We start from the raw sequence: 22,761 nt of genomic DNA on the forward strand, positions 1-22,761 counted from the left end.
AGCCCTTTCCATCCTTATGCATTTCTGCTGGTTCGTCTCACTTCTTTTCAGGACACCAGGAACATTTATGGCCTTCCTGATCAATTGATGGCCCTTCTTTACTTTTCTTAGCCCTCAACCCAATCCTAAATGCTTGTAAATCATCTGGGCATCTAGCATTTACTCCTTGTCCAATCCCCCCCGCCCCCATGCCAGACTCACCAGCCAGAAAATCCAGCTCAAACACAAAGCTGTTTTCATGGGATTTACACATTTTAGGGTTATAGGGCACAGAGTTTCATTACAATTTACTTCCAGAGGCTCCTGTGCCTCTGTGGCTCCCGATACTAAAACATTTGCTAGGCAATTACTTCACAACCAGCAAAGGGTGCTTTGAGAGGTGACAATAGAGAGATACACATATGACAACAGCTTTCTTTACAAGAAATTCTGATAGTGTGATGTGGAACAGTAGCATAGCAGTGTGCCAATAATAAAATTAAGAACATTTGTCCTGGGAAATATGGTCTGGAACATTTCCTAGGTAAGAGGTACAAGCTGTCCAAATTTCAGAAAACGTTGAGTTACAGCAGTTTAGAAATTGGAGGCAGGTGGTATGGTATAAGTCACACAGTAGGGCTCTACCTCCACACAGAAAGCAGAAAGCAATAGGCTCCACCTCTGGTCCCATGAGCACTCATGGGCATATCTACAACATGCACACACAAGGCAATTGCAGCTCAATGGGTTTTGCACAAATCTAATAGCATCCTCTTGCAAGATAGCAAGTGTCCAGCAGACTTCCTTTAGCCCAAGTGTCCAGCAGACTTCCACTGGAGAGCAGGGGAAGTTGGATTTTAATTCAGGTCTTTCAAGTGGCTTCTCACATGGAGGCCATAAAGGAAGAAAATGATGTGGTCTGCCAAGAATAAGCAAACTGGAGCAGTAGTGCTCAAGAAAATAAAATTTAACAACTAGTGTTCTGGGAAATACTGACTACAACTTGCCCTGAGTACTGTACATTCACCCTCAGACTAGCACTAAATCTTGAAAATGCATAACACAAACTGTATTTTCAGAAATCTCTGAAGAGTGGAGCTGCAACATTAGTCAATTAACTGAACCGATTAATTGATTAAGCATTTTGTGTTGTGTTTAATAAAAGTGTTGCAAGAAATAAGCTCCAATGAACAGCATTATTTGCCTCGAAGGAAAAGAAAAAGGATTGTGTGCGTGTTGTGGGAGAAAATCTGGGCCCAGAGAGGCACTGAAATTCAGTTGTTGGTTTGCAGTTTAGTATCAAGATGATTTTGGACCATGCAGTAAATAAGATACAATAACCAAACATTTACAGTAGTGGCAAGTCTGATGGGACAGAGCCACCGCGCCACCTTCTTGACAATAGTGCAGCCTGCTTGGATCTGCTGGATTAAACAGGCTAATAGCAACAACAGCTAAATGGAACTTCCATAAGCCAAGGGAGTGTATCTCTGAATATTAGCAGCAAGACTGCAAAACAATGTAAGGGTAAAAGAATATCTTGGACTCTGCAGATTATATAGTGAGCCGGAAAGGTTATTTTATCACACTTTTAATTTATCTTTACTTTATCATTATTTTTATTCATAAACGTATTCAATCAAATAATCCACCAGTTACCGGTAACTGACTAAATCTCATTTGAAATGAACCAAGATTTATTGAAGAGTGACAGCCCTAGTAAAGAAAATATTTATTTATTTGCTATATTTTCAGATTGAGACTGAAGCACTCCTATGCAAATGTATAGTGTTTCCCCTGTATCTTTAAATATTTCCAAATTCTGGGAACACACTTTAAATCTCTTTGCAGCCCTGCCAATTATTGGAATGGTATTGCTGACAAACATAGCCAGAATTGTAGGTGTTCGCATCATTCAAGAAGAAACCGGCCCTCCCAGCATTAATGCAAGAGTCCAAAAACTCCTTTGTCTTTCCCAGAACTTTTCTTTCTTACTTTTCAAAACAGCAACAAGACTATGAAGTCAACATCAATGTAAGTTGCTGTGAGACTTGTGACAGGGCACCAGGTGCAAGTTCTAATTACAGGCTCTTGGAACTCACATTCCTATGGAGCTTTTCTGTCTAGAGTTGGCAGGATTTTATTTTTATTAGTAAATGTCAATTCCCACATTCCTGCACACATCACTGAAACAGATCCCTTGATAACAATTGAAATTTACTGATAGACAAAATGATGAATGCTACACAAACATATTCACAAGCGTTCCCAAAATAGAAAAAACTAGCAAGAAAAGTTTAGATTGTTTTTGGAGGATTTCTGGGGATTTGGATTGCTTTTAAAACCCATTTACCATCTTTATCACACACACAAGTGTTTCTTGATTCCTTCTTTTCTGATGAAAAATATTGGAATTGGGGGGGACATGGTGAGAGGACTCACTGGAATCTGTTTTAATACAAGGTTTTATAATACAGTCGTACGTCACATGCTTTTATTATTCAAAATATTTATTGGCTGACTTCCTGAGCAAAGTACCTACAACACAGCTTTAATGATGAAAAACATCCACGGTACAACAGTAATACAAAATAAAAATACAAATTTATTTCTACAAGTATCCCAGCACTAAAAGCTAACTGGGCCAGCAATATATTTAGTTATGCATGGTCTGTAGGTACCTCTCCATTAGCCTTTACAGAAAGAGAGGAGTTTGTGATGGTGATCTGCTATGCCATGGTCTATGCCCAGGTGGGCAGAAAGCTCTGAAAGGGCTGATGCAGGGCAATATGCCAGTAGTTTTGGATCCACAAGATCCAAATTCTCAGAAATCCTCCAAGGACCCTGATCCTCCACTCACCCCTCCAATCTAAATTGAATACAAAACTATCACCTCCCTGTCTTCCAATCTGCCTGGAGTAAGCCAGTCAGGCTTGAGATGCAGCAGTGGTTCTGCAACCGCTCAGCCCCACTTAGGTTTGTTCTGCCCCAACACAAAATGAAAAAGCTACAGAAAATTATAGCTCCTATCTATACTGTAGATTTATGCCACACTCGAATCAAGATACAGGAGGCTGCCATCTTCATGAGATGAACATACAGGCCCTTCATTTTTTTTTTGTAAATTGCTTCTTGCCCTCTTCTGGTGATTTTGGAGATTCTAGAAGCAAGTATCCTGAATCTGATGTCTTACTGACCTGGATGCTCTCTTGGGGTTAATCTTCACACCTCTCACTTCCAGTGGCTATGACACAGGCATCTTGGTACAAAGGTAACTGTACAATCCAATGCATGTCTACTTTGGGTTCAATGGGCCCCTCAGGTAAGTGCATATAAGAGGCATGGGGAACCTCAGGCTAGGGTCCAAATGTAGCCCTCTAAGCCTCTTCTGTCTTTCCCAAGCCCAAATCCCTTATTGGTCCTGTTCCATGTCCTCCTCAACCAGCTGGAATTTCTCCTTGCACTGTGATAATGCATCTTGCTTGCCTGGATAGAGAGATGGTTGTAGGCATGTAGAAAACTCTGATGCATGTAACTACTGGAATGTAGCCCACTATACATAGGTATGAATTGCATCCACTACTTCACCCACTTTTTGCCACCAGTGTGTAGCCCACAAGGAGTTCTGGTCCTCAGGCTGAAAAGGGCCACTAGGACTGCAGCCAAGAACATTTATACTTTCAAGGCTGCAATCGTATTTGTGTTTGTTGGGAAGTAAGAGCCACCACACAAAGAGGGTATTATTTCTAAGCACACTTCCAGACAATTTCTCTAACTGACCACAGCCTTATCCTGTTCCCTATTCCAACCATATAGCAAAATTTCATATTCTTATTAAGTTGCAAACGATTTATGTTGTAAATGGAGTGAAATAAGTTCAAGTTTAATAAGAAATAATGTACTGCATATATTTAAATTTTCTCAAAATGTCCTTTTAAAAAAGGGTGTGGGGGAAATTCACAATGGCTTCAAAATTTTCAGAAATTTATATCTCTAACTGAAATTAATGGAAGTTTGTGAAAAAGCACTGCTCTGTTAATAGTGGGAAATATCACCTTGCACTCTTAATCTTCAGTCCTTCTAGCAATTAAAACAATTAATGACGCATCTCATAACTGCCTGCAATTATGAAACTTTAAAAGGATAGAAACAGATACAATGCTTACAATTCTCCTTAGTACTATTATGCATTACAAGGGCAATATATTTTCTCCATGCTAGCTTGAGTGTCCCCCCCCCCCCATTTTCTTAACTCTGATCAGGTCAACCTTAAAATAGCCTCATTATTTTTGGCTTTGTCTGTCTTGCAGTGTTTGGGTGATCTTAGTTGAGCAGCGGTGTTCGGCAATCACCAATTTTAAATTTGCCTAAATTTAAATGAATTCACACGTACAAATTCAGACACAACAGCAGGCTTGGTGAGGAGGCAGCTCCCCCGTGGATGAAGTGGCAATCCTATGTAGATGTTGATTAGTATGCCTAGCTTCACTCAGGAGGGTAAAGAGATACCCTCCAGCTGTACTGGAATAAATTGCACACCAAACTTTGGTATTGGGTAATGAGCAGAAAACCCATCTATTCCCTCATGTCTTCCCTTTCACAACTTCTTGGAATGACTCCCCCATAGCAAATGCTAATTACCTGGTCCAATGAAAACTTCCTGGGATTGGCCTGAGGGGATCTATCGCTTTCACAAACCTTGGCAATTTATGTAAAGTTTTTTCATGGCAATAAGGTTTCCTTGAACTGAACTATGTATGTAACCTTTCTGTGGCTCTTCTCTGGCTGCAGTTAAAAGAAGAACGCCCCTCCACCCTTTTAATTCAAATAACCTTCAAGAGTCAATGTTCCCACCTCTTCCATACAGAGTTCACCTGCCTCCCCTAGGCTTGGTGTAAGAAGGCCTATCATTTATACAGGCAGGGGCCCAGCCTTCCCTCTGCTTTGACTGTCTTGCCCTTCTCCCTGCAACGTGAGGAGAATCTTTAGGGCATGGCATTAATCTTCTCCCACCTCCCGCCGAGTGACAGGCGTGAGTGCAGCTCTGTTCATAATATTCTGCATAAGGGTCTCTGAACTACATCAAACCAGTGTAAAAATGTCACATAAGCCATGAGAAATCATTTCAGGTGCTCTATTGTTCACTTATTCTCTCTCTCTTTCAAGAATTATTTCCACAGGTGAAGCCAAGGAATGAGAACAACCCATGTTTCCTAAATAAAGCATTAGGCAGGATTTGGGAACAGCAAGGCCCCATGTTTACAGCACAGCCTCTTTGAGCTACTTGAGCAATGGAAAAGAGCTATCGTGCAGTGTGAACAAGCCATGTCCAAAGGATGAAGTGATGTAAAGACGCTTTATGTGGAAAGGAGGGTTAAGGGTAAGGTATACAGAAGAGGGACTGTGTGAATAGAAAGTTGTTGTTCAAATTACAGGTCTGTGATCCATCACAAAAACTCTAAAGATGGCGTGGTGGTGGTGCGGCGTTAAACCACAGCAGAACTAGCATTAATGCATGGTCTCCCGCAGTCGCCAGAGAAATCCTCAAGTGTCCTAAGAATGAGGCAGAAAAGTTCAAGCCTCTTTCACAGTGGACAAAAACCTCAAAAAACACAAAAAAAACACGCAGAGACAGATTTTGGTACAGCACTAGTATACTCAGAAGGAAGTCTACTTAATACCAGTGGGATTTGCTTCCCAGTATGGGGGTTGGGGACCACAGCAGGATGAATCTGCCTCCACTATGTGGGCTGGTGGCAATCCCTGGACATTTACAAGTGTTCTGCTGTTGTTTTCTCTTTAACCCCTCAAACTGTTGTGCAATCACTGAGCACGACTCCAGGTGCAACATGCCCGATTGTGTATCCTCATGGCTCATTAATTTCTGCAGAAGCAAGCAAAAAATAAAAATAAATCACTAGCAGAAATAGCAGCAAGGACCCAGGATTCAGCGCTGTATTTTCTTTAGAAAGCACACACATAAAAACATGCTAATTGAATTTGGATGTTTTTGAGAAACGCAAGGCAGCTCATGCTGGGAAGCGAGCTAAAAATGGCTCCTCACAAATTCTCTCAGTGCAGATGTGGCATTTGGGCCTCAGTTTTGCCTGCAATGGTCGCTGCAATTTCTAGCTTCACTGACACAGCATATCACCCTGTGTCAGTGATCTTCATCCTGAGTTACAGAATCACCTGCTGCTATTCCACATATGCAGAAGCACAAACGGCTCTGCTTCTCTGTCAGAGACAATCTATAGCACATTATTTTAAGTATGGATGCTGTGAAACAACTTTCAAAATAGCACAGACATAAAATGGTACTACATTTTTTTCATGTAGCCTTCCAAACCTGAGAAGCATTCCTAGGGATATGTATAGTGACCACATGTGCAGAAAATACTGTTCCGAAGCCCTCTTCTGGCGTTGCCCCTCACACAATTACCATAATGTGACAAGAGTCATGCTGTACTCCTTACCCCTGTAGAATGCAATGAGATGCACTCATGTGGGAGAAAATAAAAGGGTGCAGTGGAAGTTTAGCCTGTGACCCCAGCCTCTGAGAATCAACCCTGTCCTATTTGCCTCGCTGCACCTCGCTGCAACTACATTGTCTTATCCTAGGCGCCAATCATTGTAATTCCAGCACTTGACCAAATTTTGGGAACTGTGCTTGGTTGACAGATAGAGCGCATGGCTTATCCTGACACATTTCAAGCTAAAATTGTTTCTCTTCATATGATTGATTTAGTATTATCTCTTAACAGTTGGAGAGGCTTGCTCACAGCTCACATCAAGCAAAGACAATGGCACCAAGTGAGAAAGATCTGCAAGGAAAGAAAGATGCATTTGTTTGAAAATACACTGAGAGCTCAGGAACTTGGGCTAACCGTATCTCCCAGGTATTTTCAGCCACTCCTCTCTCCTCCACATATTGCAATGCTCAATGAGGAAAAGTGGCTTTCTGCCTCGTGGCATGCAAAGTGGCCCATAAGATCAGATCACAAGAGTACGGAGCAGTTGTGTTAAGCTTGTGCGTTAAAAGCAACAAGAGCAATTTCTCTTATTCAGGACAATTAGCTTAGAAATAGGATATTTGTTAAACAGATGTGACAAATTACTGACAGACAAATATTACGTTCAATAGACCAAAGCTGAAAACATTACAGATTCAGTTTCAAATGCTGTACAAAAGGAAAATAAAAGAGATAAAATATATATATGGTGACATCGGCAACCTATGATAACTGCTTAAGGGCAGTTTCCCAGAGAATGAAGGTGAAATCATCAATTTCACCAGCTGATTCCCCCCCCCCTTTTTGCATTTTCTATTTTACATATACAAGCGAAATGAAAACAAACATAAAATCCTCTTTGACTTCACTCCTCCCCCCCATTGTGGATCTTAAAATAATGATTTCCCCCCTCTGCATCTCTTTCATAACTCTATTCTTATAAATCCTTTATCATTCCATAGTTCATTTTTTTTTGCTACAAGTTTTCTGTCAATCCTACCAATGTATACAATTGTTTAAAATAGTTTTTCAAATAGATTGTAAACTCTCCCCATTCGTTATTAAAGTCCACCTCTTCCTGGTTTCTAACTCTTCTTGTAAGTTTTGCCATCTCAGCATGGTTCATCAGTTTCATCTGCCACTCTTCCTTGGTCAGAGTTGTAGCATCTTTCCATTTCTGGGCTAACAGAATCTGTGCAGCCGTGGTCGCATACATAAATAGTTTAATCTGGTCCTTCAGCATCTCTGGACCTTTAATACCCAAGAGAAAAGCTTCTGGTTTCTTAGGAAAAGTTACTCCTAAGAAAATAACTCATACCTAGTCTGCTCTACTAGTTTTGCGGATACACACACGCATACCACCAAAGAAAATCAAGGAATGTAATCTGCTAATAAATAACTTAATATGGCGAAGAGGCCAAAAACAGTGGGAGGGTCTTGGATTGCAAATGGCAGAATAGAAATCATAGGAAAGAAAGACATGGACCACACTTTTCTCCCTTACATCACTGCATGGATAGAACTTCAAAGCCAGTGAAGTACCAGGATATCTAAACTTGTGAAGGCAGAAGAACTTTATTCAGCTTTCTTTGCCTCTCTTTTTGCAGACTCAAGTGAAGTTTCAAAGTCTCTTCAAAATTTCATATTTGATTCCAGCTGCTTTTGCAGATTGAATTTGGTGGTCCTTTTTATTTTATTTTTTACTTTCCTCTATTTTTGTCCCCAATGAAATAACCCATGCTTTTTTCCTGCTAGTCATGAAAAATCACTCTGCACCAAAAAATGTTTCACTTCCTTTAAGGTCTCTGTGAGAAGAGTCTCTCTCTTAACTGGGAACAGTGGTACAGAAACAATCACGAACAGGTTAACAACAAAGGAGACATGTAAAACACTTCACCATTGAGTAAAAAACACAGTTCTTAATGGAATTGCACTTTAGGTATGTTTCATTATTTAGTAATTCCCCCCAATTCACAATTAAGAGAATTAGCAGCTCTGATGAATATTTAGGCCCTCTCACCCCATAACAGATGAGTTGAAGACATCCCTGCTCCATCTCTATTGGGAAACTTTGTGTGCGGTTCAGTTTCTTTGAATTCTTCCTGCTAAGCTAGAGATAAAGCACCCTTGCAAAAATGATTAGCCAGTTTAAATTTACAATGGGACATTATGGTTGAGGAAGCACGACTCCTGCATCTCATAGCTGGGTCTACCTCCATTTGCTGCTTTGACAAAAAATAGAATAGAAGAAGTCGTGTTGATCCATTAGAAGAAAGAGGAAAAAAATTCTAAGATGCAATATCATAATGCATTTATTAGGAGCAACCGAAGGTCATGAAGTGCTGAGCTAGCTTTTGTGATTCATTGAACTCTTCCTACAGCGGGATGTTAAACAAACAAAAAGGGGGGGGGAGCAAAAAAGATGTTGGTAAAGGGCTTAGAGCACAACCATCTGTAATATGAGTTGTAAGAAGATGATGATTCACGAAGCTGTCTGGGGTAAACTGTACTCTGTGTTTATAGCTCCAAGGCAGGGGTGGCTAACTCTTTTCACTTAATAATCAAACAGCAGGATTATCATCTCTGATGGCCACGTGCCCTACTTTTCAGAGGACAGTCTTCTGTTTGCAGGCCTGTCAGAGGACAGTCGTCTCATTTGAAGGGTTGTTCAGTCAATGTCTTGTTTACAGATAAAGAACCATAAGGTGAGAGGGCAGGTTGCACATCAAGAGTCAGCACCTGGGAAGTGCAGATCACCTGGCCACAGTCTTCCCCACAATGCGGAGATGCAACATGTTTCTATTTAAATTATAATAATTTCCAAATTTGCATCTGTACACATTAACCCATGCAAATCTAATGCAGTTCTGCGTTCCTGTCACAGACCCCTGCCCCTGCTAAAGAAGTTTATAGTTAACTCTTTATTGACAAGAGAAGCAGCTCCCATGGTGCTCTGGATAAACACACACACACACACACTTTTCTAACCTCTAGGCAGCTGTCCACAGGTTGCGGCAACAGTGGGGCCCCTCCCCTCCTCCAGCTTATATACCCTCTTCTGAGGAATGCATGACTGCAACCTGAGACTTCTCCTGCATAGAAGTTGTTGTGGCTCTTCCCTTTTCAAGCCCCTCCTGGTCCTAGGAGACAGTGGGGTGGGAGAAAGTAAAGAGTTGACTGGCCCTTCCCTTGTCTGAATAGTTTCTTCTTCCTCCATGACATCCTGCACACCTTCTTCTGTCTCAAACTGCCCTGACTCTTCCTCCTCTCCCTGACTTGGCTCCTGCCATGCAGGCAGCACCGAGCCCAATAAATCATTAGCTCCCTCTCCTGGGTCACACTCCACCCCACACTTTTTGGAGCCCTGCCAGTCCATGCCTGTTCTTCCCTGTCTTTTGATGATGCATAAATGCCAACCTACTGCTAGCTATGGACTATCGGTTATTTGAATATGGTCCAAGGGGTCTATTTTGAGTAGAACTACATTGAATACAACCCTATGAGTCTTTTTTTGTTCAATATGCGCCAATGTAGAAAATTCAGAAATTGGAAAATCAAGTCCCTTCTACTGCCTTCTGAAAATCCATTTCCAAAGAGTTAAATTCTACAAATAAAAATGTAGTACAAGCCAGACTCCTTGAGAAGATACCCTCATCTTCTGCCATACCCACAGCACTAGACAAATTATTCACCATTGCAGAGCCATGAATGATAGCCACTAAAATGCTTAACTGAATCAGTGAACCCAAGAGCAGGGCTTCATGGTTGGGACCTCTTGCACTTTCTCATCCCCGACAGGAGTGGAATGCAGTTGATCTGTTACAGGCGAGGTTCTGGATTATTTACATGGTGTTGGCTCCCTTAAGCAACAGACTCTAGTGGACTGCAAAGGCAATAAATTTCCATCATAATCATTTTGGTGTTGCCGGGTACAATCTGGTTCCTTTTTTCAGAAGCACAGTTTATCACACTCATAAACAGGTTCAGAGCAAGGACCATGAAGACAGTAAATATCAGGGAATCGAACAGTTGACACAGCCTGGGAAGCAGTGACTCAGCTACCAGCTCACTGTTTGAAATTTGGTTTAGAGGGATTTTGTCACTCTCTTCCTTCTCAAGTGAAATGAGTTTTGAACATCAAGAAAGTTCAGTGCAAACCATCAATTTCATACAACTGCATGCCCACATTAAATACCATCCAAATGGAATTGTGCTGGCTTAAGTGCATGCTCACCAGCTGAAGTGTTGTGTGGATCACCATCCACATCTATTCCCAATGGCTGTAGGGTAAATGTGATAAATGAGAAGTACTGACAAAACAGCCTGGGGCAACTGAGATATGTACATTGTGAATTCACTGCAGAGGGATCACTATGAAGTAGAGAAAATTATAAGTGACACTTCATGGAGGACAACACAGATAAATTGTGCCTGATCATAAGAAAGAGAAAAACCCATGAAGACAACAGTGGTACCACACTAAAAAGAAACCTCCTATCTAGATTGCATCTATTGATACAGTCTAGTTCCATTTCGTACAAAGATTACCACAATTAAGGACAAAAGTGGAAAGGACCTAACAGAAGCAGAAGACATCAAGAAGAGGTGGCAAGAATACACAGAGGAACTATACCAGAAAGATATAGAGGTCTCATACACCCCAGGTAGTGTGGTTGCTGACCTTGAGCCAGACATCCTGGAGAGTGAAGTCAAATGGGCCTTAGAAAGCCTTGCTAACAACAAGGCCAGTGGAAGTGATGATATTCCAGCTGAACTATTTAAAATCCTAAAAGATGATGCTGTTAAGGTGCTACACTCAATATGCCAACAAGTTTGGAAAACTCAGCAGTGGCCAGAGGATTGGAGAAGATCAGTTTACATCCCAATCCCAAAGAAGGGCAGTGCCAAAGAATGCTCTAACTACCGCACAATTGCACTCATTTCACACACGCTAGCAAGGTTATGCTTAAAATTCTACAAGGCAGGCTTAAGCAGTACGTGGACCGAGAACTCCCAGAAGTGCAAGCTGGATTTCGAAGGGGCAGAGGAACCAGAGACCAAATTGCAAACATGCGCTGGATTATGGAGAAAGCTAGAGAGTTCCAGAAAAACATCTACTTCTGCTTCATTGACTACGCAAAAGCATTTGACTGTGTCGACCACAGCAAACTATGGAAAGTTCTTAAAGAAATGGGAGTGCCTGATCACCTCATCTGTCTCCTGAGAAAACTGTATGTGGGACAAGAAGCTACAGTTAGAACTGGATATGGAATAACTGATTGGTTCAAAATTGGGAAAGGAGTACGACAAGGCTGTATATTGTCTCCCTGCTTATTTAACTTATATGCAGAATTCATCATGCGAAAGGCTGGGCTGGATGAATCCCAAACCGGAATTAAGATTGCCGGAAAAAATATCAACAACCTCAGATATGCTGATGATACAACCTTGATGGCAGAAAGTGAGGAGGAATTGAAGAACCTTTTAATGAGGGTGAAAGAGGAAAGCGCAAAATATGGTCTGAAGCTCAACATCAAAAAAACTAAGATCATGGCCACTGGTCCCATCACCTCCTGGCAAATAGAAGGGGAAGAAATGGAGGCAGTGAGAGATTTCACTTTCTTGGGTTCCATGATCACTGCAGATGGTGACAGCAGTCACGAAATTAGAAGACGCCTGCTTCTTGGGAGGAAAGCAATGACAAACCTAGACAGCATCTTAAAAAGCAAAGACATCACCTTGCCAACAAAGGTCCGTATAGTTAAAGCTATGGTTTTCCCAGTAGTAATGTACGGAAGTGAGAGCTGGACCATCAAGAAGGCTGATCGCCGAAGAATTGATGCTTTTGAATTATGGTGCTGGAGGAGACTCTTGAGAGTCCCATGGACTGCAAGAAGATCAAACCTATCCATTCTCAAAGAAATCAGCCCTGAGTGCTCACTAGAAGGACAGATCCTGAAGTTGAGGCTCCAGTACTTTGGCCACCTCATGGGAAGAGAAGACTCCCTGGAAAAGACCCTGATGTTGGGAAAGATGGAGGGCACAAGGAGAAGGGGACGACAGAGGATGAGATGGTTGGACAGTGTTCTCGAAGCGACTAACATGAGTTTGGCCAAACTGCGAGAGGCAGTGAAGGATAGGCGTGCCTGGCGTGCTCTGGTCCATGGGGTCACGAAGAGTCGGACACGACTGAACGACTGAACAACAACAACAGTTCCAGTAGAACTGATGCACATGTTGCCAAGGTCTTCAATCAAATGGTGACTATTTCCAGTTTGGCTAAAGTCTTAGACTGAACCTATCAGACTGAATTGAAAAATTATTGAACAACCTAGTAAGTAGTGAATGGATAAGATCTGAGCCCTATCACAGAACCTGTTTGCAACTACTCGGAGACAATTTCTCTCCCTCATCAGCCCATCTCAAGATAGCACAGATGTAGCACTAAATGAGCAATCCAAACCCTCCTTACATTGGGCTGAAGGTGGGTTTGGAACAAGCAGAGGTGTCATTCCACCCAGCTCTCCTTGTGCCAACCTCCCCCATCTACCTGCCTACTGTGCTGCTGGGTGGAAGGCACATTGGCTGGATCACTGTTGGATGCAGTGGTGGCCCCACAGCCCCACAAAGCAACATCAGTGTGGAATTTGGGTATGGATTGCTCTAAAACCAGGTATAGGTTATGTAAAGGTAAAGGACTCTTGGATGGTTAAGTCCAGTCAAATTCGACTATGGGGTGCAGTGCTCATCTCCGCTTTCAGGCCAAGGGAGCCGGTATTTGTCTGCAGACAGCTTTTTCTGGGTCATGTGGCCAGCATGAATAATCTGCTTCTGGTGCACAGAACACCTTGACAAATGCCAAAGCACACAGAAACATGCTTTCGAGCTGCTAGGTTGGCAGGAGCTGGGACAAAGCAACGGGAGCTCACCCTGTCGTTCGGTTTTGAACTGCCAAACCTTATGATCAGCAAGCCCAAGAGGCTCAGTGGGTTAGACCACAGTACCACCCGTGTCCCTTTAAAACCAGGTGTATAACTGCATTGTGTGGGTGAAATTTAAAGCAAAATATTGAGTGTATTGATTATATCTAGACATTTTAAAGGCCAAGACCAATGAGTTCTTAAAGGTTTAGAGGTGGCTCACAGAATCATTCAAACTGATTGTAAAGCTGATCATTTGGTCATGGGACTGTATTTGAATTTCCTATATTTCTAAATAAAAAGCACCAAAGTCTCAAAATACTTTCAATCTAAACATGATTTGTATGTTACACTAACAACATTCAGAAGCGCCATCCAGAATCCTTGCCACTGCTATATTTTCTAACACTAAAGAAGGGAAGGTCAGGATATGGCTGGACAAAAGACACATGTAACAAAACTGTATCCTGCACATAAGTAAAGGTAAAGGGAATCCTGACCATTAGGTCAAGTCGTGTCCGACTCTGGGGTTGCGGTGCTCATCTTGCGTTACTGGCCGAGGGAGCCGGCATACAGCTTCCGGGTCATGTGGCGAACCAGAGCAGCGCACGGAAATGCTGTTTACCTTCCTGCTGGAGCAGTACCTATTTATCTACTTGCACTTTGACGTGCTTTCGAACTGCTAGGTTGGCAGGAGCTAGGACCAAGCAACGGGAGCTCACCCCATCACGGGTGAATCAAACTGCCAACCTTCTGATCAGCAAGCCCTAGGCTCTGTGGTTTAACCCACAGCGCCACCTGCGTTGCCTATCCTGCACATACTTGAACACTATCCACCTGCCACGCATTTTATCTCCAATCACATTATTGTGATTTCATAGCCTCTTGCACACACAAACACAACCTTGAAATCTAGAAGAATAAAACAACAAAAGGCAGCTCTATGTAAACGTAGCCTACTGCCAAACACAAGGAGAGGAATGAATGGAAGTGGCTTCTGCTAGGGATGGGATTTGATAGCAGAATGAAGTCCAAATCCCCGAACCATATTTCATTCATAGTGGCACTGTCCAATTTCCATTTCTTAGACAATAGTGTGCTGATGAGAAGGAAAACTCCTCCTCCCCTGGTGCACTGACAGTTGTCTCTGGCCAGACTCAGATAAAAATAAAGCTACCTTTGGCACTATCCATACCTGAAGCAAATGTTAAGAGCCCTTTGGAATATGCAAGGCTTTCCCATTGCAGAGGGGCTAAGCTTAAAGCCTACTGTGGTTTTAAAGAGCAAGGCTTACCTGTCTTTCTGACATGACATAGAGGTAATTATGATCTGTGGAGAAGGCCATGTCACGAAGGATATGACTCCCGTCCTTGAAAACTGGCACCATTTCATACTGAATGCCACCATGAGGAGGCCCATCTGCTCGGATCTGGAATAAAGACATACTGCAGGTTAAATCACTGTCATTAAATGTGAGGGAGAAATACAGGCAGATCCTAACCAAGTGGCTATATGATGGAAAGTAAATACACTGCTAGTTTGATACCCAGCACATCCAAATGGAATCATATTATAAGAGTGCTGTGAAGAATTCACAAATGAGTTTTGGAATGCATTTTAGGTATTCAGTGGTTGAATTGCACACAGAATGGAAAGGAAAACAGAGGAGAGTCCCTGCTCCTATCTCTACAAGTCCATTGACTTTGTGTGCACAGAGCATAAATGAATACTTGGATGCTTATAGGCTTTCTTCATGACTGAGGCCCTCACTATTCAGGGTCCAGTTGTGTCTATGCATATACAACTTGAATGCATGCAAGCCCTTTGTCAGGGATGGGAAACCTTTGGCTCTGCAGATATTGGACTTCAGCTAGTCCCAGCCAGCATGGCCAATGGTCAGGGATGATGGGAGCTGTAGTTTAGCAGCATCTGGAGGGCCACAGATTTCCCGTCCCAGCTTTATGTGGACATAATCAATGAATATATGGAAGCTGAATGATTTTGCTCCTTCCCACCCCACTATGTGTTGATTCTTCATACAATTTCACCAAGTGAAAAAGCAAGTGTGACACTTCTAAATGTCAGCAGAACACAGGCTTGACCTGAATGCATTGTTTGATCATGCATTCCTTTGAAACAGAATATAGACATTCAAACACAGTTCTTCACTTAATTTGTGAGCAACAGGCCACATAACAGAGGTATGAATACAGGAACCAGACCCTGCAGCATACCCAGATGCCAATGCTGTCCCCTTGTCTACACTGACAACACTATTATAGGTCTGAATAATGTCATACACAACATCAGCTCATCTTCCAATGTGAAATATGTATATCTATATCTCTATATAACTCTATATACCTGTCAACAATGCCCTCCTGTATTCAACATAGGACAAATAGTCCAGTTGCTACACTAAATAATAAATGGAAACAAATGTAACATCAGCAATAGCAATATTAAGAAAAACAGTGGGAGAACATTTCAACCTTTCAGAACGCTCTGGAACAAATAGTTCCACACTGGAACAAAGGAATTTCAAAGCAAAACTACAATGTGAAACTGCTGAATTACAATTCATCAAGAGGTTCTCACTTGTGGACTGAATCAGCAAAATTTAATTTTATCACGCTATGTGTGTTAATTGGCTTAACAATGCCAGAATGTTTGTATTATACAACTTTGTGTGAGAGAGAATGGTAACTGTTACCATCAGTACTTTATTTGTATTTTATTCCCTCTTTTTTGTGAGGAGTGCCATTTGGATTTGTCTACCTTGGGCACTAGAATGAAATACCTAAAAACAAGTTTGAAACTTTTATCCAATACGGGTCTCCTCCTGAAGTTTGCTGACTCCAATAAATGAAAATATAGTCACTGGCTGATAAACAAATGAAGCAGAAGGGTATTTGGCTTGTTCTGTACGAAGGCAGGCCTCCTGGCCTGTTGGTGTGGGTGATATTTTAGGCTTCATTATACAAATCCCTCCTGCTGCAAGAAAACTCTGCTTGGATTATAACAGACCCCTATGCACACAGCAGGAACAGAACTGTTTTGAGTACACCCTGGTCTCTTTCCCAATGTTAATCATTTATGGCCTTTGGGGAGAGAGGGGGGAGGGATAAACAAACAAATTACATTGTCTTTCCCCTACCAGGATTTGCATATTTGAGTAGCCATTTGATTACAACATGGTGTCTACATAACACCAAGCTGCAAACATTGGCAACCATCAGGCTGGGAGATTAGACCAGCCATGTGAACCAAGGGCTCCATGAAGCCGCCTGATGGGCCAGTGGCACTCACTGACAGAGATTCTGTTACTTGCTGGCCAGAAAACCGCTGTGTGCGAAGGGGCGCATCAAAGCACTTGCATGAGATTCCATGCTAGGAGGATGGGGACAGAGACTGAGCTGTTGCGAGGGGGGAGAGCTTGTCACAAAGGAGCCATCTGCTGCAGCCTCCTGCCTGGCTGTCGCTCATTGTCCCATCTTGCTGTTCAGTGACTCAATTTCTAATTGTCAAGCTAAGGCTGAAGCATGAAAAGAAAATGTTAGTGATGGCTGAGCTTCTGGGAAAGGTAGGAGAGAAGTCGAGAAGGGCAGAGGAGAGAATCCAAACATTTACAGAACACTTTCCTTTCCCCCCAAAATGACAATTATAATAATTCATAATGTTGGTTTAGCTCCAAAAGGAAACTAAGTGTGCCGTGTTGCATGATGGGTAAAACAAGACAAAACTAATTCCGAAAGCCCCATCTCTGCTCAACATCTCTGCCACTTCTAAGAAAGCAGATTGCTGCTCCATCCCCAAGCCCAGCTCTCCCAGCAACCTCCTTCTCCACCCATCATTAAACCAGCTGTTTAAAACAGTTGCCAAGACAACAGCCTCCAAAGTCCTTCCATTAAAACGTCTGATTGTAATTTAATTAATCCTCGCAGGCCAGCAGGCAATGTGTTTCTAGGCCTGGCGTGGTGGCATTTCTTGATCACTGAGACATGACTGACTTGGAGTTTCTGGCAAGGACACATTGTCTTTTCCTTTCCATGAGCAGATAATCAACAAATCCTTCATAAAACGGGATATTCAGGTCAGAAGAAATGCCCTGAGTGGACTATGGTGCTAGGGAGGCAGTTCAATGCCCTCCTATGCCACAAATTCTCTGTACGATTCTGGCTGTGTCAGCTAGTCTTGCTGTTGGATTCAGGCACTCATCTTTAACGCTAGGTGCATTAATAAATGGAAGATGAAAAAGTAAGCACATTCCTGTGCATTTTCTTATGACTATCAAAGAAAAAAACTTAGGTGTTACACATGAGGAAGAGAAAGAGGATTAACGTGCTAGTTTCACCCTCCTTGGTCATTGTATTGGTCACCATCTAACTCACAGAAGGTGACAATCTGAAAAGAGTTATGAAGGCTCCCCGTGCAATTTAGAACCCTGCATTATTAACGTTCTAAAATGTAGCGGTTACCATCCATGGCTTCAGAGTGACACCTTGTAACAGTAACAGAAGTGGCAGAACCAGCATGCTCATTCCTGCTGTCCCCCTCACATGTTTGTTAACAAAGCATGCTCCCTAAAACAATTGCAAGCATTTACATGGTTTCCGTTGGTCCAAACTAGAATGTGCAGTTTTTCAAATGCCAGTGTGGAAGCTAAGCATTATTTAGGGTTTCTAGAGCCATAAGCCATTCTTACATTTTGAAGGAGGCCTTAGATGCATTAGATGTTGCTGGACTCCAACTCCGATCAACCCTGCCCAGTAGACATTCTTTCAGGGACTGATGACATGGAGTCCAAAAACATCTGGAGGGCCACAGTGTGACTTCTGCTTCAGATGGACAACTGCTGCATAGTGGCATCTTGACGCAGGTACCTTCTCTTTTTGTTTACATTAACCCACTTTCATAGCAATACAGTTTTAAAACCTTTTCCCCAAAGGTCTCCATTAATCATTTATTGGGGCCATGTGGATTGTGAAAGAGCTAGAGCTAATTAATAAGTGACCAGTTGAATCTCAGAAATTCCATTGAAAAAGGCATATCTGCAGGTAGAAACTCACAGAACAGTTCATGAAACAGAGGATGGAGAAGCCTACACTAAGACTCAGCTGTGATGCTGAAGAGTCTCCTGGGATGGAAGAAGCTTGTTTTCTCAATCAATGCTGATGTGTGTTTGCAAATACTGGTTGAAAGGAGCCTAACAGCATAATCTGTAAATCCAAATATTAGCACCAGCTCAGAGCATTCAAGGCCAGCAAAACATTTGCATGTGACCAAGCAGAATGCATTCCAATTTGGAAATTTCAGTTCTTTAAAGGCAAGGTGGAGATTTGTCTCGCTAATGCTCCTACAATGTAGACTGCAGGCATAAGCTCTGCATTATCTTAAGAGATTAGTAAAATACCATATTGTGCCATGTATATGTTGCAGCATAGCACCCCTGGTGATAGTGTCTGATCCATTCAAGTCTCTGACACAACACAGAGGCCCCCACTCGCCTACTGTACTGATTCTTCTCAGTATTTTACTCACCATCACAACTGTCATTGTAACTAAGCTATGATGGGTCGGCATCTCCTTCCAGTTCCTCTCCGCAGGCTCTCATTAAAGGGCGTTAAAAACTCTTTGTGGGAACTTTCCATGATTAAATTACCTGTCTTTTTTCATTATGAATTCTTCAGAGAGACAGAATTTCATGACAAACTGTTAGGTGTATAAGTGCCTGCACACCAAACTTCAAATCATGAAAGCAGCAAGGTTTATTCCTCTTAATTCTCAGAGAACCATGGCTACATTTCCCATGTCTTCAGACATACAGAAAGGGAAGATGGCCTACAAAATTAGTGTTCTATCTGGCATTTTGAGGAACTGCATCCAGTACCTTCTGTGTCCCTCACTCCAGGAGACCCCTGCCCCACCAACTGTCTTAGCCCAAGCAGAAGGGTAGGCCTGAAAACTGATCATGAAAAACGGGGGCTATATTATAAAATGAGCAAGGGCTGAAAGGCCAGCAACATTGGTTCCACCCTGGCCCTACGTTGCTGGCTTATCATGGTTTATTGTGCACCAGCAACATGCTCGTGGACATGACCCCATTGCTCTAACTTTGCTGCTTCTTTGGTGTAAGCAGGAGAAATCAAGCAGGAATTTGCAGTTCAGTTTGGCTTTTCATGAAATTTGAACCTGGGATCATGGCTTGTTGCTGCCTAATATGCCAGGATTCTTAAGCCACCTCTTCCTTCCTTAGCAGCTCTGTCCTACCTAGCAAGCTGCTTCTGTCAAGCTGTTGTTTATCTGGGCAGGTGACACCCCTACTTAATTCAGACCTTTTCAAGGGTGTCATCTCATCTCCTGCCTCACCCAAACCAGAGTTCTTTGCAGGCTGCACAATTCAGGCATCAGTGTGTAGATGACCCTCTTCCAGAAGTTGCAGTCCAGTACAAAATACTGTACAATAAAATCCCCAACCTCATTAGTCAGATCCTTTGGGTACATGCCCCCAGAAATGTTATGATTTTTAGCTGTAATGATTTCTGATATAGCTGAAGGAAGTGAAGGGATCCCTAGATCCCATAACCAAGGTGGGGGGGGGGGAAGAGAAAAACCTCATGACTACAGAATGCCATGATAACAAAATGAGAAAAGAGAGTCACAAGGCATATTTCATAAATTTACTCCACTATTGTGAAGCTGCAAGGATCGCTGGATCCTGGGCTCTTCAGCATCTACATGGTGGCAGTCACTTAATTTAACATTTCTCTTTGTTACTAACTTTGGCATCTGCTAAGGCTTCTATATAAATAGCTTTACTATCACAAAATACAGCAGAAACACCCAGCCTCTCAAAAGGCTGCTGTTCAGCTTCCACACCTCATCCTGTGTTCTGATACCTAAGGAGCAATACTGGTGTGATTTAGTGCCCTGTCTTCTGGGTGGGAAGCTTCCCCTTTGAAATTAAAGTGAAATACTAATCCTATTAAAAAATCTTCCCCTTAAATCATAGATATGTCCATGAGAAAATTAATGATGACTCTTTACACGCATATTCAATTCAAATCAGCGTATCCAATTAACCGTGTTACCTGCAGGCCCCCTCATCTCAGCATCTCTGTCACACTTCCTCTATTTAGCCCTAAATTATTGTGGAATAAAGTAATTCGCAGTAGACATCATCTCCATTTGTTGTTGTGAGGGCATCAGTAAATGGGTTCATTTTCTAAAGGCTCTGTGAGAATCTGCTGTACGTGAGAGAGCATGACACGAGGCACAGCTCCTTCCAAAGCAAAAGGAAACCCATAAACACAAAGCCAAGAAGCCATTTCACCTCATTAGAAATTAAACACTAGTCAGGTTACCTCTTTCCCAGTGTTCCAAATGGGATAGAAAATAAACCAGCCTCATAATAAAGGCTTGTATAAACTAAATTGTGATGGGCTGCTATGTAGACATGGTAGTAATAAACTAATAAACACCATCATCCATTTTAGACTGCAAATGGGCAGTGAAAGCTAAGAAGCTTAGTTGATGGCAAAACATTTCCTACCATGTGGATGCAACAAAGCTTCACTTGCTGGATTTCTACGACACATGTATTGCAGGTACAAGAGCCCTGCTGTGTGTGTGTGTGTGTGTGTGAAGAGACATACTGGCAGCTGTACTCGGTACAATAAAAGGCTTCACAATGACTAGCCTGTAGGCCTTAAGATGTTGCTGGACTAACAGCTTCTATCATCCTCGACCACTGGGCACCCTAGCAGAGCCTGATGTTAGTTGAAGTCAAATAATATTTGGAGGTTCTCAGGTTCCAAAGGAAATGCAACTGCCATCCTTACACCCCCATCTCACCCTTTCCCTCCCACCTGCTAATGTCTTCCATAAGAACACAATTTGGGAGGCACCTTGACTCACTTCACCAGACCCAGTTTCCAGTGCCAACTCCCTCTCATCTAGGAGCTGCGAAAAAGCAAGCCCCTATTCATACTCAGAGTGCCTTCCATTTACTACCAAGTAACTGCACCATAAACCTAGCCTTGGGAAATTGTTTCCAAGTCAGGGCATGCAGTTGTCCTGCTTCTCCTTCCTGTTTTAGAATTAAGCTGAATTAAGCTTCACCTAACTGGTGGGAAATATAATGTTTTGAGCTGCAAAAGCTTTGTTTTATTAAAACACAAGCAGATGCGGTTGTAATATTAGCAGAAGACGAGAAACAAACAGATGTATGAAACCTGGCAGACTTCCATATATACAATATAAGGCACTGGTGTGGTGACCCTAGCGCTGCAATAGCTTTTTGAAGCCACAACAATCATGAACATTAACATGTGATTTGGGGCTGCAACTAAGAACAGACAATTGAGCTGGGACTGCAAATCCAGCTTGACATCCCAGGCTTTTTCTCACACTCCTAGGCATAAGATAAACAAAGCAGCAAGACAGCATGAGGCCAGGCAAGCCTGTCTGCTTTGATTTTCAGGCCTAACCATTATTTGACATATGCCTTCCTTCTTACTCCAATCTTTTCCTGTTTATTGTTTAAGGCACATGCTCCTTGCAAATATACATATCTAATGATTCCACCCCTCCCTTCCCAGCTGTAGTAAGTGGTAATTATAGAGTTAAATATTGCCTCTGTTGGGGCTAAGCCGCCACCCCTTTAACTTGTTCTTGTCACTTTCGTTTCATTTTCATTTTCCTATGTAGTTGTCAGTGTTACTCTGTTCATCTTGTCCTGGGTCTACAACAAGGCTGGCCCACCCATGAGGCAAGGTGATGCAACTGCCTCAGGCGGCAGGATGCACAGGGGCAGCAGATCCAGCCTCCAAGGAATGCATCCCCCCATTGCTATGGCAGTGGCCATGGTGGCAGTAACAGCTGTGGCACACTCCTTGGAGGGTGGATTAGCAGTCCTCCTTCTGTCTCCTCTACAGCAACCTTTTGGTGAATAGAAGTTGCTCCTGGTCTCCTACCCTCTTTGTTCCAGATGTAGATCTTCACTCACCCTTCCTCCTTGGCGGGTGTGGGTGTGGGTGGGGGGAACACCGCCACCATGCTGTGGTTCATGTCAGGTGCCAAAATGTCTTGGCAGGCTCTGGCCTACAAAGTGAGGAAGCTTGCCTTAACTCTTTTAGTATAGTATATAGTCTATACCATACTATAGTATAGTCTATAATGATCATCAAACTGCAGTTTGCACAGCTGCCAACAGACAGCCATGCCTCCTGCAATATGATGACAAAGCAGCACATAGGTGTCCCAGGAAGGCAAGTGAATGGCAAAGCAGTGTGGTGGCAGGTGGACCAGGCAAGTCGCAGAGGAACAGCCGGGAGAGGCCAAGGTGGGCC

The 22,761-nt window shown here is 42.6% G+C and overlaps 1 protein-coding gene across 3 annotated transcripts in view; it reads right to left on the reverse strand.

The window, feature by feature from the left end:
* Positions 1 to 22,761, reverse strand: part of PLXNA2 (plexin A2) — a 440,886-nt gene that overhangs the window by 248,654 nt on the left and 169,471 nt on the right. For all 3 annotated transcript variants that reach the window (XM_033152909.1, XM_033152910.1, XM_033152911.1), the window contains exon 4: positions 14,706 to 14,840. In XM_033152909.1, the coding sequence (XP_033008800.1) occupies positions 14,706 to 14,840 (135 nt within the window). The remainder of the gene's footprint in view (positions 1 to 14,705; positions 14,841 to 22,761) is intronic.

Source organism: Lacerta agilis, chromosome 6 (assembly GCF_009819535.1).
Source record: "Lacerta agilis isolate rLacAgi1 chromosome 6, rLacAgi1.pri, whole genome shotgun sequence".
Classification (NCBI taxonomy): Eukaryota; Metazoa; Chordata; class Lepidosauria; order Squamata; family Lacertidae; genus Lacerta; species Lacerta agilis.